We start from the raw sequence: 12,621 nt of genomic DNA on the forward strand, positions 1-12,621 counted from the left end.
CCATCACCCGCTGGACCATCAGGAAGTGTGAGTAGGCCAAAGGGGGTCTTTTTGGGCTTGGAGGGGGGATAGATGGGTGGGAGGGAGTTAGTTACTGCTTTGGGGAATGAGAGGAGGATCGGAGCTGCATTGGGGAAAGGGAGTTAGGAACTGCTTCGGGGGTGGGAGGAAGATGGGAAGGAGGGGGCTGCTTGAACCTTTCCTGATACTATCTAGAGATTAACTGGGCACTGATCTGAACTGCCAAATCCCCAATAAAACATCTTCTAACCAAGATCAATTGCGGATAAAGAACTAAACCTCTTATTTAAAAAAACAAAAAAGAACTGTCCGGATAGTATTGTTACACTTTTGACTTCTGGCTATCTAGAAAAGAAGGCGATAAGTTGTTGTTTGTTTTTTTTATTAGAATTTCGATTGTCTGAGGTATGGGTACAGTAGGTGGTTTTGGGGCAGGGGGGAAGATTGAGGATTGGGGTATTGTTAGTTTCTTTGTTCAGTTTCTTCTTGATTTGCCATTGCTTTCCAAATGTGGGCCATCAGTGACGGGGGGGGGGGGGGGGGGGGGGGGAGGGCACTGGATGGGATTTGGGGTGTACAAACGGAGTTGGATGTGTCTAAAAACCACAAATGAGACTTTGTTCCATTTAGTTGACTGTGTTGTTTTTTTTTTTTTTTACTTTTTCAATAAAAAGACTTACCATTAAATAAAAGAAAAAAATAATCTCCTGGGCTTCCCCTATATTCCCTCAAGATGCTGAAGAGAAAAGGTCTGGGACTCCTATGGCCAGCTCCATGCCCTCTCCTCGCCCTGGGGGGCGGATGGTATAATTAACAGCTTTCCAAGGCTGCTCAAACAGTCCAAGATTGTTTCAAAGTGATACAGGAATGGTCTATTTCATAGTGTCTAAGATTAAATAAGGAGAACATCAAGTTGTTTTGGGATGGGGACTGCTTTGGAATCTAGACCCTGTTTCGCTTTGATAGCTCAATTCAATTTGAAGCCACTCTGAAGTCTTTGGGATAATTTTAGATCCTACTTTTACAATGGCACCTTAGATTATTTATTTGGATTTAGCTCAATCCTTTTTCAGCAGTAGCTCAAGGTGAGCTACATTCAGATACACTAGCTATTTCCCTATCCCTGGAAGACTCACAATCCAAGTTTGTACCAGAGGCAAAGGAGGGTCAAATGGCAGCAGGTTTTGGCTTCCCTGCTTGTCAGCCTGGTGCAATAACCACTATTCTGCTCCTTTGTAAATAATTTTCGAGACAGCGCCAGTTAAGACGCATATGACCCAATGTCCTTTATGCCGCACTGTCCACTAGACTGAAACAAAGACTTTAGTTAATGCAAAATGTGGCTGCAAGTTTAGTACATAATGCAAACAAATTGATAGGATAACCCTGATTCTTCATAGTCTGCACTGGTTATCAATGAACTCTTGTGTACCATTAAGTTGGTTGTTTAATCTTTAAAATAACGTATGACCAGGCTCCCCAGTGTATGGTACACTTGATTCCCTTTCCCACCAGATCTAGATTCATCTAGATCCCATGATAGGAAGATCTTATATTTTCTGGAAAATAGCAATATGAGATCTTTAAAAAAAAAAAAAGTGCTCTCCTCTTTTCCCTGGCAAGTGGCCCTGCTGTGGAATAATCTCCCTTTGTCTCTACATAATCACAGGGACTACTTTTTATTCCTTAGGCAGCTGAAAACTTTTCATTTGGAAAATCTATGAATCCTGGATGAGGCACTACCCTGTTTTTATAATACTTGTGTTATTACTTATTGAGAAATCTAAGAAATTACTGCAATAACCATTATTGTAAATCCTAGAATTAGCTAGATAGATCTTCTGTAATCTAGTTGAGCTCGAAATGGATTTAGTGGAATATAAATCCCGGATTAGATTAGATGATGCAGCCTCCCATCAATAACAGAGTTGTACTCCAGCGGTGGATTTAAAATGGATCCTTTGAAATGTTAAAGTACTTTTAATGTTTAAATGTGGGGGAGAGGAAGATTTGGTTGGATTGTAGAACTGGTTGTAGAACTGGTCTCATCCTGGCCAGCACATGCTGTTTTCTCTGACTTGGGTGGACAGGTGTCTGGATCTGGGCCAGACAGTCTTGTGTTCTCCCTGCCTCCTGGGAAGCCCAGTTTTTCCATCCTCCTGCCTGGCAAAATAATGCGGTGGGGGGGGGGGGGAGGAAGGAGAATGCAGCCAAAGAGATCTGGAGTCACTTCCTCCACGCTGCTGAGAGAGTCTGTCCCCTACTCCCTTCCCTTGTCTATTATGGCACCAGCACTGACCGCAGCAGGTTTGAAACATATGTGCAGATGTTTCCTGATGCTGTTCAGGAAGTGTCTGTGCATGCTTTTCAAACCACCTATGGTTAGTGCTGGCTCTACAGTGGAAGGAGACTAGTGTGGAGCAAAAGGGAAGGCTCTCATGGCTGCGAGGAGGAGAGCATCAAGTGGTAGATGATGGGTTGGCAGAGGGAGCATTGCTGGAAGATGCTGGGGGAGGTACAGAAAGATGGATGCTGTGGAGGAGAGAGAGGCAGGAGCCAACAAAAAAAGATTATGTGGGAAGAGAAGAAGGGAAGTTGAGAGAGAAGGAATGAACTGGGGAAGTGGATGAATCTTGGGAGGTAAGATATGGGAGTGGGCTAGGAGGGGATAACTCTGGGGAGCTAAGCTTGCAGAGGAGAAAGAAGAGAGGCAATGAGCAGAGAAAGGATCAGAATGAGAGGATGTGCCTGAAGGAGTAAACCTGGAGCTATGAGAGATAAGGGATGAGTTGGACTGCAGTGGTGACTGGCTGAGTTTGGGGGGCTCTGAGCCCTTGGTTGACTGCTGAGAGTCCAGAACAAGAGAGGGGATACGAGGGAAAGGAAGGAGACAGGTGGACATTGAGAGGAGACAGAATGGGGGGACAAGAAAGGAACAGAAAGGACAGAAGAGTAAAGGAGGGGGAAAAGGAAGGGAGATACTGAAATCGCATCCACTTACTATCAGTGCAATCACATGTATACACACCACCAGATCGTGACTCACACACACTCATCCCCATCCACTTACAGACCCTACCTAAACACTTAGTCATTCCCCACTCACTTAGAAACACACTGCACCGAGTCACACCCATACCCTACCTCAGCCATTCCCAACCTAGTCCCATTGGGTTTTCAGGATATCCACAATGAATGGAGGAGTGGCCTAGTGGTTAGGGTGGTGGACTTTGGTCCTGGGGAACTGAGGAACCGAGTTCGATTCCCGGCACAGGCAGCTCCTTGTGAACTCTGGGCAAGTCACTTAACCCTCCATTGCCTGCCGCATACAGCCTGCCATGAGTGGGAAAGCGTGGGATACAAATGTAACAAAAATAAAATAAAATATGCATGACCTATATTTGCATGCAATGCCTCAGTTGTACACAGATCTAACTCATGTATATTCACTGTGGATATTCTGAAATGTATGCCCCGAGGACTGGGTTGGGAATGGCTGCCCCACCCACTCAGACACATCACACCTGGTCACTATCCATGCAGTCATACAGTCTCAGACACCTTCCAATCCCCCTTTCCACACTCCCACTTCCAGCCTATTCTCCACTCATGCATCCCACCCATAACTGCTTCCAAAATGCAGGGTCTTGGAAGATTCAACAGTTACCATCTAGAGAGGAGACTAAGCAAGTGTCCAAGTTACTTGGTACTATATGGTGAGTTGTATTTCTATCTAAATTATGGTAATGATTAGTAATGACACATTTATGTGTGTGTATGTGTATATATATATAGATAGATAGATATTAAGCGAGAGAGAAATTAACCACTTTATGAAGAGATTCATGCAAATTCAATGCAAGCTTTTGTCTTCCGCTTGGGAGGTGAGTGCCGACCTTTTGGAGAACTCTTTAATTCAGACTTTCCATATCTTCCTTCTCAACATTATGACAACCATCATAGCTCGGAACATCCTAATGTTGCAGTCCTCTCCCTCAAAATCTTATAGCTATATCCCCTATACATACCACCACCAATGCCCCCCCCCCCCCCCCCCCCACACACACACATCCCAACTCAGACCTGCCAGGTTACCCAGTCCCAGGAGGAAGACTTTGGCCAGTCCTGGTTTTGGACTTACATCCCAGTTTAGTATGGTATTCGTAGTCCCCAATTCCATCCACTGAAATCAGTGTTGCCATCTCAAAATGCATCAGGACAGAGTTGTCATAAATCCAGGACTGGCCCAAAACCTCTCTCCTGGAAGTGGGCAACCTGGTAGCCCTGCCAGCACGCACACCATTTCCATGTGTGTAAACACACTCCTCCCTTGCGTTCACAATATGTTGCTATTTTGCTTACAGGAAGAATGTGGAAAAACGGTCCCTTCTAGATAATTTGGACAGTGCTTTCCTGGTGATGGATGAGATTGTGGATGGCGGGTAAGGAACTGAAGTCCATGTGCAGAGGGCGGAAGAGGGAAAGCAAGCATAAGGTTCATGCTTGCAAGGCAGGAGTGAGGTACAATGGCATAGTTGTCTAGGAGGGGCATCTCGGTATTGGAATAGCAGGGGGTGCTCCAGGACAGGAGTGAGGTGCATTGGCAGAGGGGTATCTCAGCACTGGAATGGCAGGGACTCCTTCAGGACAGGTGTATTGGCAAAACTGTGTATGAGGGGCATCTCCATACTGGAATAGCAGAGGGTGCTGTAGGGTAGGAGTGAGGTGAATTGGTAGAACTGTGGAGGTATAGGGGTTAATTACTGTACTAGGACATAAGGTATGTTAGCTGTATTCTGTGCATCTCACATGTGGGCATTGCATGTTGGAGTCTCTTTACTGCAATGTGTCAGTTTTGTGAGGTGAAATGAAGAAAGTTATTCTTCCCTTTTTATCTTTGGCTGCCAATTGCAGAGTGATCCTGGAGTGTGACTCTCAGCAGGTGATACAGAAGTTGAACTTCAGGGTAAGGCATGGCAGCAGCCTCTCCTCCTTCCTTCTTCTTGCTTTCTCACAGTCCAGTTCTCCTCATTCCCATTTAACCCTCTCTGTCACAGACTGCCTCAGAGCCTGCTTATGGATTCGTTCTGTTTGACTATATCACTGGTACTACAGAGCAGAGCAACTCTGTCTCCAGAAGGTGCCAGACGTAGGCAGCACCGTGAGTCCACCTCTGCATGGCATGTGTGTACAGTGTTGTTAGCTTCTGTCATGAAGGGGAGGGAGGATGCAGACAGACTGGCACTAGCTTTTCTAAGAGTCTGACAAAGAAAAGAAGGCCTGGACCACTCAGACGCTGATGGGCTGATGCTCGGAACCTAACACTGGCGCTATAGCCAATTAGCACTGGACTAGTGCCGGCATTAATCTGCGCAGAATGTTCACAGGGATCTAGTGCAGAAAACGATGTGCGTGCCAAAGATTAGCGCAAATAGTATCTAAATGTAGACAGACGGATGTTAATTAGGTCATTTCCTATTCCCTCCCAATGGTCAGAGAACAGCACATACAACAAAGCAACTCTTACCACTGTAACGTCAGTTCAGAGCTGGTGCTGGGGTGTTTGAAGAGAGAAGGATTTCCCATGTGGTAACAGCGGTTAGCATATCTGGATTTTAAAAAAGGTTTGGACAAGTTCCTGAAGGAAAAGTCCATAGGCTGTTTTGAGATGGACATGGGTGGAAGCCACTGCTTGTCCCGCGATTGGTACCATGGAATGTTGCTATTATTTGGGTTTCTGCCAGGTACTTGTGACTGGATTGGCCACTGCTGGAAGCAGGATACTGGGCTAGATGTACCATTGGTCTGACCCAGTGTGGCTATTCTTATATTCTTATGATTTTTTTTCATTAAAATCTGCTGATTTTTATTTAATTTGGAGGCAGAAAGAAGCCTGTGCAAGCCCCTAAACACTGATAGTGAGAGGCAAATGTGTACGAGTCAGAGGAAACCCGAAAGTGAAAGCACACATTGGCGCCTGTTTTCTGCACTTAAATATAAGCTGTTCAGGTGAATTTTTTTTTTTTTTTGAAAAGCTTATATTTAAAGGCACAGAAGAACGCTGCCGATGTGTGTTTTGCTTCTGGTTTTGCCTGGTGCATGTGCACAAGAGCTCTGCTCACCGCAAAACTTTTGTGCGTATGAACCAGGCATAATCCTCTCCCTGCTTTTGGTCAAACAGCCACATTTCATTTGCATATTTTTATGGTTCAGCATTGGGGAGATATTTTTCACAATCAACCAGCTAAAATTCAGATATGGAAACTGACACTTTTGCTTTGCCATAAATGGAAGAATGTCCACATTTTCACTGTTATTTGGCATGGCTGATGGTCTGTGTGAGATTGTGAAAAGGGCAAGAAATTCCTGGGCTGTAAACTCAAAAGTATTCAAAATGATGCCTCCCCCCCTTCACTTTAGCAGTTCTGCAATTGAACTCCTTTTGCCTATTTGAAAGACTCTTTCCCTTCATTGTGGAACAATCCAGGGGACAAAGCAGTTCTCTTATTCATTCCACTTTGGGCAGAACTGGCCCAAGGGTCTCTGACACTCTAGGCAAACCATCAGCTACATACTCCCATTCCACCCCACCCTACTCTAAGTCTAACACCTCCCCTTCCCCCCCCCCCCATGTGTCCCTAATCTCTCCTTCCTTTCCACCTCAGGTGTCTCCCATCCACCATCACTCTCCTTCCCTCACCCCTCTACACCTCCCTCTGCCATCAGTGCTGCTTCCACTGCCACAAGAGTACATGAGTGGGCCTTTGAGCATCTGTGCATTCAAGGCTTCCTGCACCCCACCCCCTTGGATGATCTATCAGCAAGGGCGGAAGGCAGCAGACCTTGAGCATATGCATAAGTGAATAGATTCTCAAACGCCCACTGCTGATGGTGGCTTTAAAGAACTGCCTTGCACTGCCTTTGCTGGCCATGCCTGCCACCCTAGGCGGATGCCTAATCCACCTTATGGTAGGACTGGCTCTGACTTTGGGGGTTAAATCCACTTAGTGGTAAAGCTGGCCCTAACTTTGGGGATTAATTCTGCAGCTGCCCACTTTAGTAGAAAAAAAAATATGGTTATACTGTCACTTTGAAAATTAGCCCAGGAAATCTACCCAGTTGCTTTTACAGTCACTAACTTGTGTGGAAAATTTAAATATGCACATGTTTTGAAAATTTCATCATATGCAGATAAGTGCAAAGCCTTCCTAATTCCTCCCTTGGGAATACCCCCATAGCCTGTGGCTGAAATTATGTGCATGGAGGCAGTACACGCCATTGCCCTGCTCATAAGGTGGACAGAAATGGCTTGGAAAATGACTCTTTGTATGCTCAGATTTGCAGCTGAGAGTACAGAACTTCTGCTAGTTTTTAGCGCCACACTGGCTCAAGGTCCCTGTCCATACATGCTCATATGTTTTCTACACACCTAAAAAAGTTATACAATTTAGAGAAGCCACAAACTCACTTCTTCACCCCCCCCCCCCCCCCCACACACACAAGAGAATCTCCTCTCACCCACTGCTGCTTGTGGTAATATTGATGAATTTTCTTCCATGCAGGTGGATGAAAACCCACTGTCTGAGCAGAGTGTTGCCCAGGTAAGGAGGTGACATGTTTCTCTATGTGGGTGAGGGAAGCATCTAGACGGCATGTGCCAGGGAAGGGGGGGGGGGTATCCATCACACTAAACGGGCAGGGAGCATCATACTGGAACAGTGAGGAAGGCACTCCGTTGAGGACTTACCTTCTACTAATCATTTCTATAGTGCTACTATAGATGTATGTTGCATTGTACACATTATATGCAGGTACTTTCTGTGTCCCTAGGGGGTTTACGATCTAAGTTTTTTGTACCTGGGGCAACGGAAGGTTAAGTGACTTGCCCAAGGTCACAAGGAGCTGCAGTGGGAATTGAACCCAGGTTGCCTGGGAAACTGGGTTTGATTCTCACTGTGGCTCTTTGTGACCCTGGGCAAGTCACTTAAGCTTCCGTTGCCACAGGTACAAGAACTTAGATTGTGAGCACCCTTAGAACAGAGAAAGTATCTGCACATAATAAAAAAAAATGTAAACCACTTCGGTTGTACCACAAAATGAAGTATATGACCCACCTGGCCAAGAGCATCTTCCAGTTGGATTCTTGCCTGTTCTTTGGTTCTACAGAAGAACATTAAATTCCCTTCTTCTCGGTACTATTGATTTCTTGCTTGCTAAATCCAACATTTCTGGACTCCTCTTTGCATCTTAATTTCATTCTTCCCTCATTGCTCTCTCAAAATCTTTCAGTGCTGGAGGAGAAGAATCTTCAAGTCACCTAGACTCACATGAAGCTCTTTCTTTTTCAGGTTTTGCAGTCCGCCAAAGAGCAAATCAAATGGTCCTTGTTAAAGTAAGGAGAATTCCTCAAAGAAGTTACAACTCCAAGATCAGTGTTAACAGAAGAGGTGTGGTGTGCTCTGTTACTGACAACTTTCAACACTAAAGCTTTTGTAAACAGAAAATGTTAAGGACTCTAGATTTCAAGAGATTCCCTGAAGAATTAGTCAAAGATTAAAAACATGAGAATGTTGGAAAAGAGAAAGGTTCCGTCTCCAGATCATCCCCTTCTTCAGGGATTGCATTTAACGAATCAGAAAATCAATTCTCTATCTGACTTTAACAGTGCAAATGAGAATTTAGACCCTGAAAAGTTTTAACAAGAGGAAGACTTAAAAAATGCCTGTGGTAACTTATGGTAGTGTGTGTGAGGCCTGTATAGAAGGTGAATGGGTCCAACAGATAAGGCAAAGGCACAAGGTGACACTGACAACAATCAACTGTCATTTTCAAGTTTGATTTTAAAGCTTTCTATGTATGTGTTTCTCAACAAGAAAATATTTAAAGTGGATTCAAGAAAGCAGTTCTCTTACATCTCCATGATCACAAAGGCAAATTAGAAATGTCTGAAGGATATTGTAAAAAGCTTTTCAAAAATGTCAGAGAAAGAGTTCTTCAAGTAAAGAGGAACAGCAATACATGCCTGGGATGTGATTCCTGAGGCACACAACTGTCGCACCAGTAAGGGGCACTGTGGCCCCTGTTCCGACTTAAAACTTCACATGACTATCTTTCTAATTTTGCTGTCTGCTGCCTGTTAGACTGAAAATTCTGAAATAGGGTTTGTTTAAAATTCACTAAATGAAATGGACAAGAACTAAAATCTTGAGGAAGTCTATTCACTGTGTTTTCATGGTTGTTACTACTGTTGTCGTTAAGGTACTAATAATGCACAACAAACAAACCTTTATCAATGGAAAGTAAGTCACCAAATCAAGGGATTAGTCTCAGGGACAATGTCAGGAAATAATGGTGGACACGAATGCCCTCTCTCCCTAGAACAGTTGGTCAGCAGTTTATAAATATTTTATTTTTAATAAATAGTGGCAAATTGTAGAAACGTGGGCTAAACACAAACGATCCCTAGAGGCAGGAGAACAAAAATGAATCCCTGAGATACCCTGCACCAACTGAATTGTTGGAGGGGGTCCAAGTTTAACCTGGGGGAAGACGGGCATTAGGCATATAAATCTGAACTTTGAACGCTTAAACACTTGAAAGGTATTAGTGAGTAAACAAATATTTTTCAAAGACGAGAACCTATAGAATTAGTGGACATGAAATGAAACTACGGGGAGTTAAGCTTAAAAGCAACATCAGGAATTACTTTTTCATGAAAAAGGGTGATGGACGCCTGGAACACTCTCCTTGTGGAAGTGTTTGGGACAAAAACAGTGACAGAATTCAAAAAGGCATGGAATAAATACAGAGGCCCCGATATTCAATGCCAGGCCATTTCCTGTGACCGGCATTGACTATCCGGGGTATTTTTTGGCCGGTTTGAAGATAACCAGTTATGTCAATGACATAGTCGGTTATCTTTAAACCAGCCAAAGATATATCAGGGTTTGACACAGCCAAATATGACCGCAGAACCTGGTTTAGAAATCGGTGGATAGCTGGCTATATCGCATGATATCAGGGCTGGCCCGAGGCAAGATTCCGTCTGAAGCGGAGCTAACATGCCACCCCCCCCCCCCCCCCGGGCCGAGATGCCGTCCCCCCTCCAGCGTTTTACCTCATCATGGTGACGTTCCAAACCCAGAAGTGGCCACCTGAAGCAGGGGCCTCAGGTGGCACTCTTCAGGAGTGGCACCTTATGAAGCGGCATCTTCCCCTTCACTGCGTTTTACCTCATCATGGTGACATTCCAAACCCGGCAGTGATTCCCATACGCTGCTGCACCCCCACTGGCAACTGCCTCTTCCCTTTACTGTTGCTGCCTGAGCCTCTGACAAAACAGGAAGTTACTTCAGAGAGGCAGCCGCAGTAAATGGAAGAAGCGGGCGGCAGGACAGCATATGGGAATCACTGCCGGGTTTGGAATGTCACCATGATGAGGTAAAACGCAGTGAAGGGGAAGATGCCGCTTCATAAGGTGCCACTCCTGAAGAGTGCCACCTGAGGCCCCTGCTTCAGGTGGCCTAATAGTCAGGCCACCCCTGCGTGATAACCAGTTATCTGCTAGCCGCTAACCACAAATATTCAGTGGAGGATAGCCAGGTATCCCCCACTGAATATCAGCGGATAGCTGGTTAAGCACTGTTTAACTGGAATGCATCCATTCTGACTGGTTAAATAGCGCTAAATATCGGGCAGAGAGGATCTAGCATGAGGATGGGATCAAAGCAAAACAAATGATATTTGCTATCCCCTCCCCTGTTTTTTTCCTGCTTGTTGATCGTATCTTCCTTCTCCTTTTTTGTGGCTTGTGAGTTTATTGTTTATTCTACTGATTTTTAGTCCTTATTTGTCTACCTTTCCCCTATTTTATATTTATTATGTTGTGGTATATCAAATAAACTGAACTTGAGCTTGATAGAGGGGTAGAATCCTAAACAAAGGCAGAGAGGAGGTAACCTGCATGTTCGGCACGGAGCGTCAGATATAACTGTAGCCACCTTGCTGGGCAGGCTAGATGGACCATGTTGGTCTTTATCGGACCATCTCTTACTATGTTACTATACTCTTATCGATAAATAGTGCCTTCAAGTGCACCTGATAGTAGATTTCTAAATAGTTGCAACAGCTGTCATGTATTGTGAGTAACAATTAAAACTCAATTATTTCAAGCACATAGCAATGCTTTTGACAGACCTGGTGATACCTTTTTTTTTTTTTTGCAGCTCTGTGTGAATAGAAACACAGAAACATGAGGGCAGATAAAGGCCAAATGGCCCATCCAGTCTGACCATCCTCTTTAACCCCTAATTCTTCCTTTTCCTAAGCGATCCCACATGTTTATCCCATGCCTTTTAAAATTCTGACACAGTCCTCGACTCCACATTCCATGCCTCCACCACCCTTTCTGTGAAATAATACTTTCTTAGATTACTCCTAAGCCTATTTTCTCTCTTAACTTCATCGTATGCCCCCTCATTCCAGAGCTTTCCTTCATTTGAAAAAGGCACACTTCTACATGAATGCCCTTGAGATATTTAAACATCTCTATCATATCTCCTCTCTCCCTCCTCTCTTCCAGCATATATGTGTTGAGGTTCATAAGCCTGTCCCTATATACTATGCTGTCCCTGTCCCCCAGGTGGATTCCAGTGGAGTCCAACATGAGTTTCTCTTTTGTCCCAACAATAACTTCACGTGGCACAGCCTGTACACATGCAGTGGGGTTGGACTAAAGCCACCAGATTTTTACATGACTTTCCTCCAGTACCAAATGGCAGATACAGTGAAGTACTACAAAACCTTATAGCACACCTGCCTTACCATATAACAGCACTGCCAGAACTCCGGGAGCACCAACCCTACCTATGAAAAGGCAGCAGTACAGATATTATGTTGAGGCCCAAAACAGCAATACACCTTCTATTTGGAAAACAGACCAAGCAGGACTGCTAGAGATCCCTACACAGAAAGTAACAATTGCAGAATACCATACCTCAGTCACACAGGCAAAGACAAAACAGATCGGATACAGAACAAGGGCCCAGAAATTAGAAATAGAAATATGCATACACAAATTTAAAAGAAAACCTCCAAAAGTCAGACTCTGTATGTAGTGCGACACTGGAGAAATAGAAATGTATTTCCATTTCCACTGTGCAAAATACAAAGACATTAGAGAGGCACATTTCCAAAAGCTGACATAGTCCAATACATTGAAAACAAAATACTTTTTCTACCTCTGTTGTCTGGGCATTTTACTTCTGCAGTTATGTTGGTCCCAGCCTCTCTGTTTTCTGCTTTCCTCTCTGTCTATTTTCACCTAATTCTTTCCAGGGTGTGCTGTCCATTTACCATTTCTTCTCTCTACTGTCTTTGCCCATTTCTCCCGTACATTTCTGTTTGGCATTGATCTTTCCTTTTCAGCTCTTTCTACCACTTCTTTCTTTGCTGTCTAGCCATATCTTACCAAGCTCCACTTCCCACAACCTTCCCCAAAGAGCTGTACCTGCCCAGCATCTCCCCTCTCTTGCTCTCTTCTCTCCTCCCACCCCTGCAGTTGTCATCTCCTCTCCTGCTCTCTCCTCTCCTCCCACCCCT

The 12,621-nt window shown here is 44.5% G+C and overlaps 1 protein-coding gene across 7 annotated transcripts in view; it reads left to right on the top strand.

Annotated features, from left to right (window-relative positions):
• The window catches only part of COPZ2 (coatomer protein complex subunit zeta 2), a 42,634-nt gene extending 32,801 nt beyond the window's left edge, over positions 1 to 9,833 (top strand). For 4 of the 7 annotated variants that reach the window (XM_030221460.1, XM_030221461.1, XM_030221459.1 and 1 more), the window contains exons 6-10: positions 4,386 to 4,463; positions 4,936 to 4,987; positions 5,079 to 5,182; positions 7,584 to 7,622; positions 8,370 to 8,419. In XM_030221460.1, coding sequence (XP_030077320.1) covers positions 4,386 to 4,463; positions 4,936 to 4,987; positions 5,079 to 5,174 — 226 coding nt within the window. In that variant the 3' untranslated portion in view covers positions 5,175 to 5,182; positions 7,584 to 7,622; positions 8,370 to 8,419. Of the gene's footprint in view, positions 1 to 4,385; positions 4,464 to 4,935; positions 4,988 to 5,078; positions 5,183 to 7,583; positions 7,623 to 8,369 lie in introns of all 7 variants that reach the window. The other 3 variants (XM_030221458.1, XM_030221462.1, XM_030221463.1) reach the window with 3 other exon arrangements.
• Positions 9,834 to 12,621: the final 2,788 nt, after the last annotated feature.

The sequence above is a fragment of the Microcaecilia unicolor genome, chromosome 12 (assembly GCF_901765095.1).
Source record: "Microcaecilia unicolor chromosome 12, aMicUni1.1, whole genome shotgun sequence".
NCBI lineage: Eukaryota > Metazoa > Chordata > Amphibia > Gymnophiona > Siphonopidae > Microcaecilia > Microcaecilia unicolor.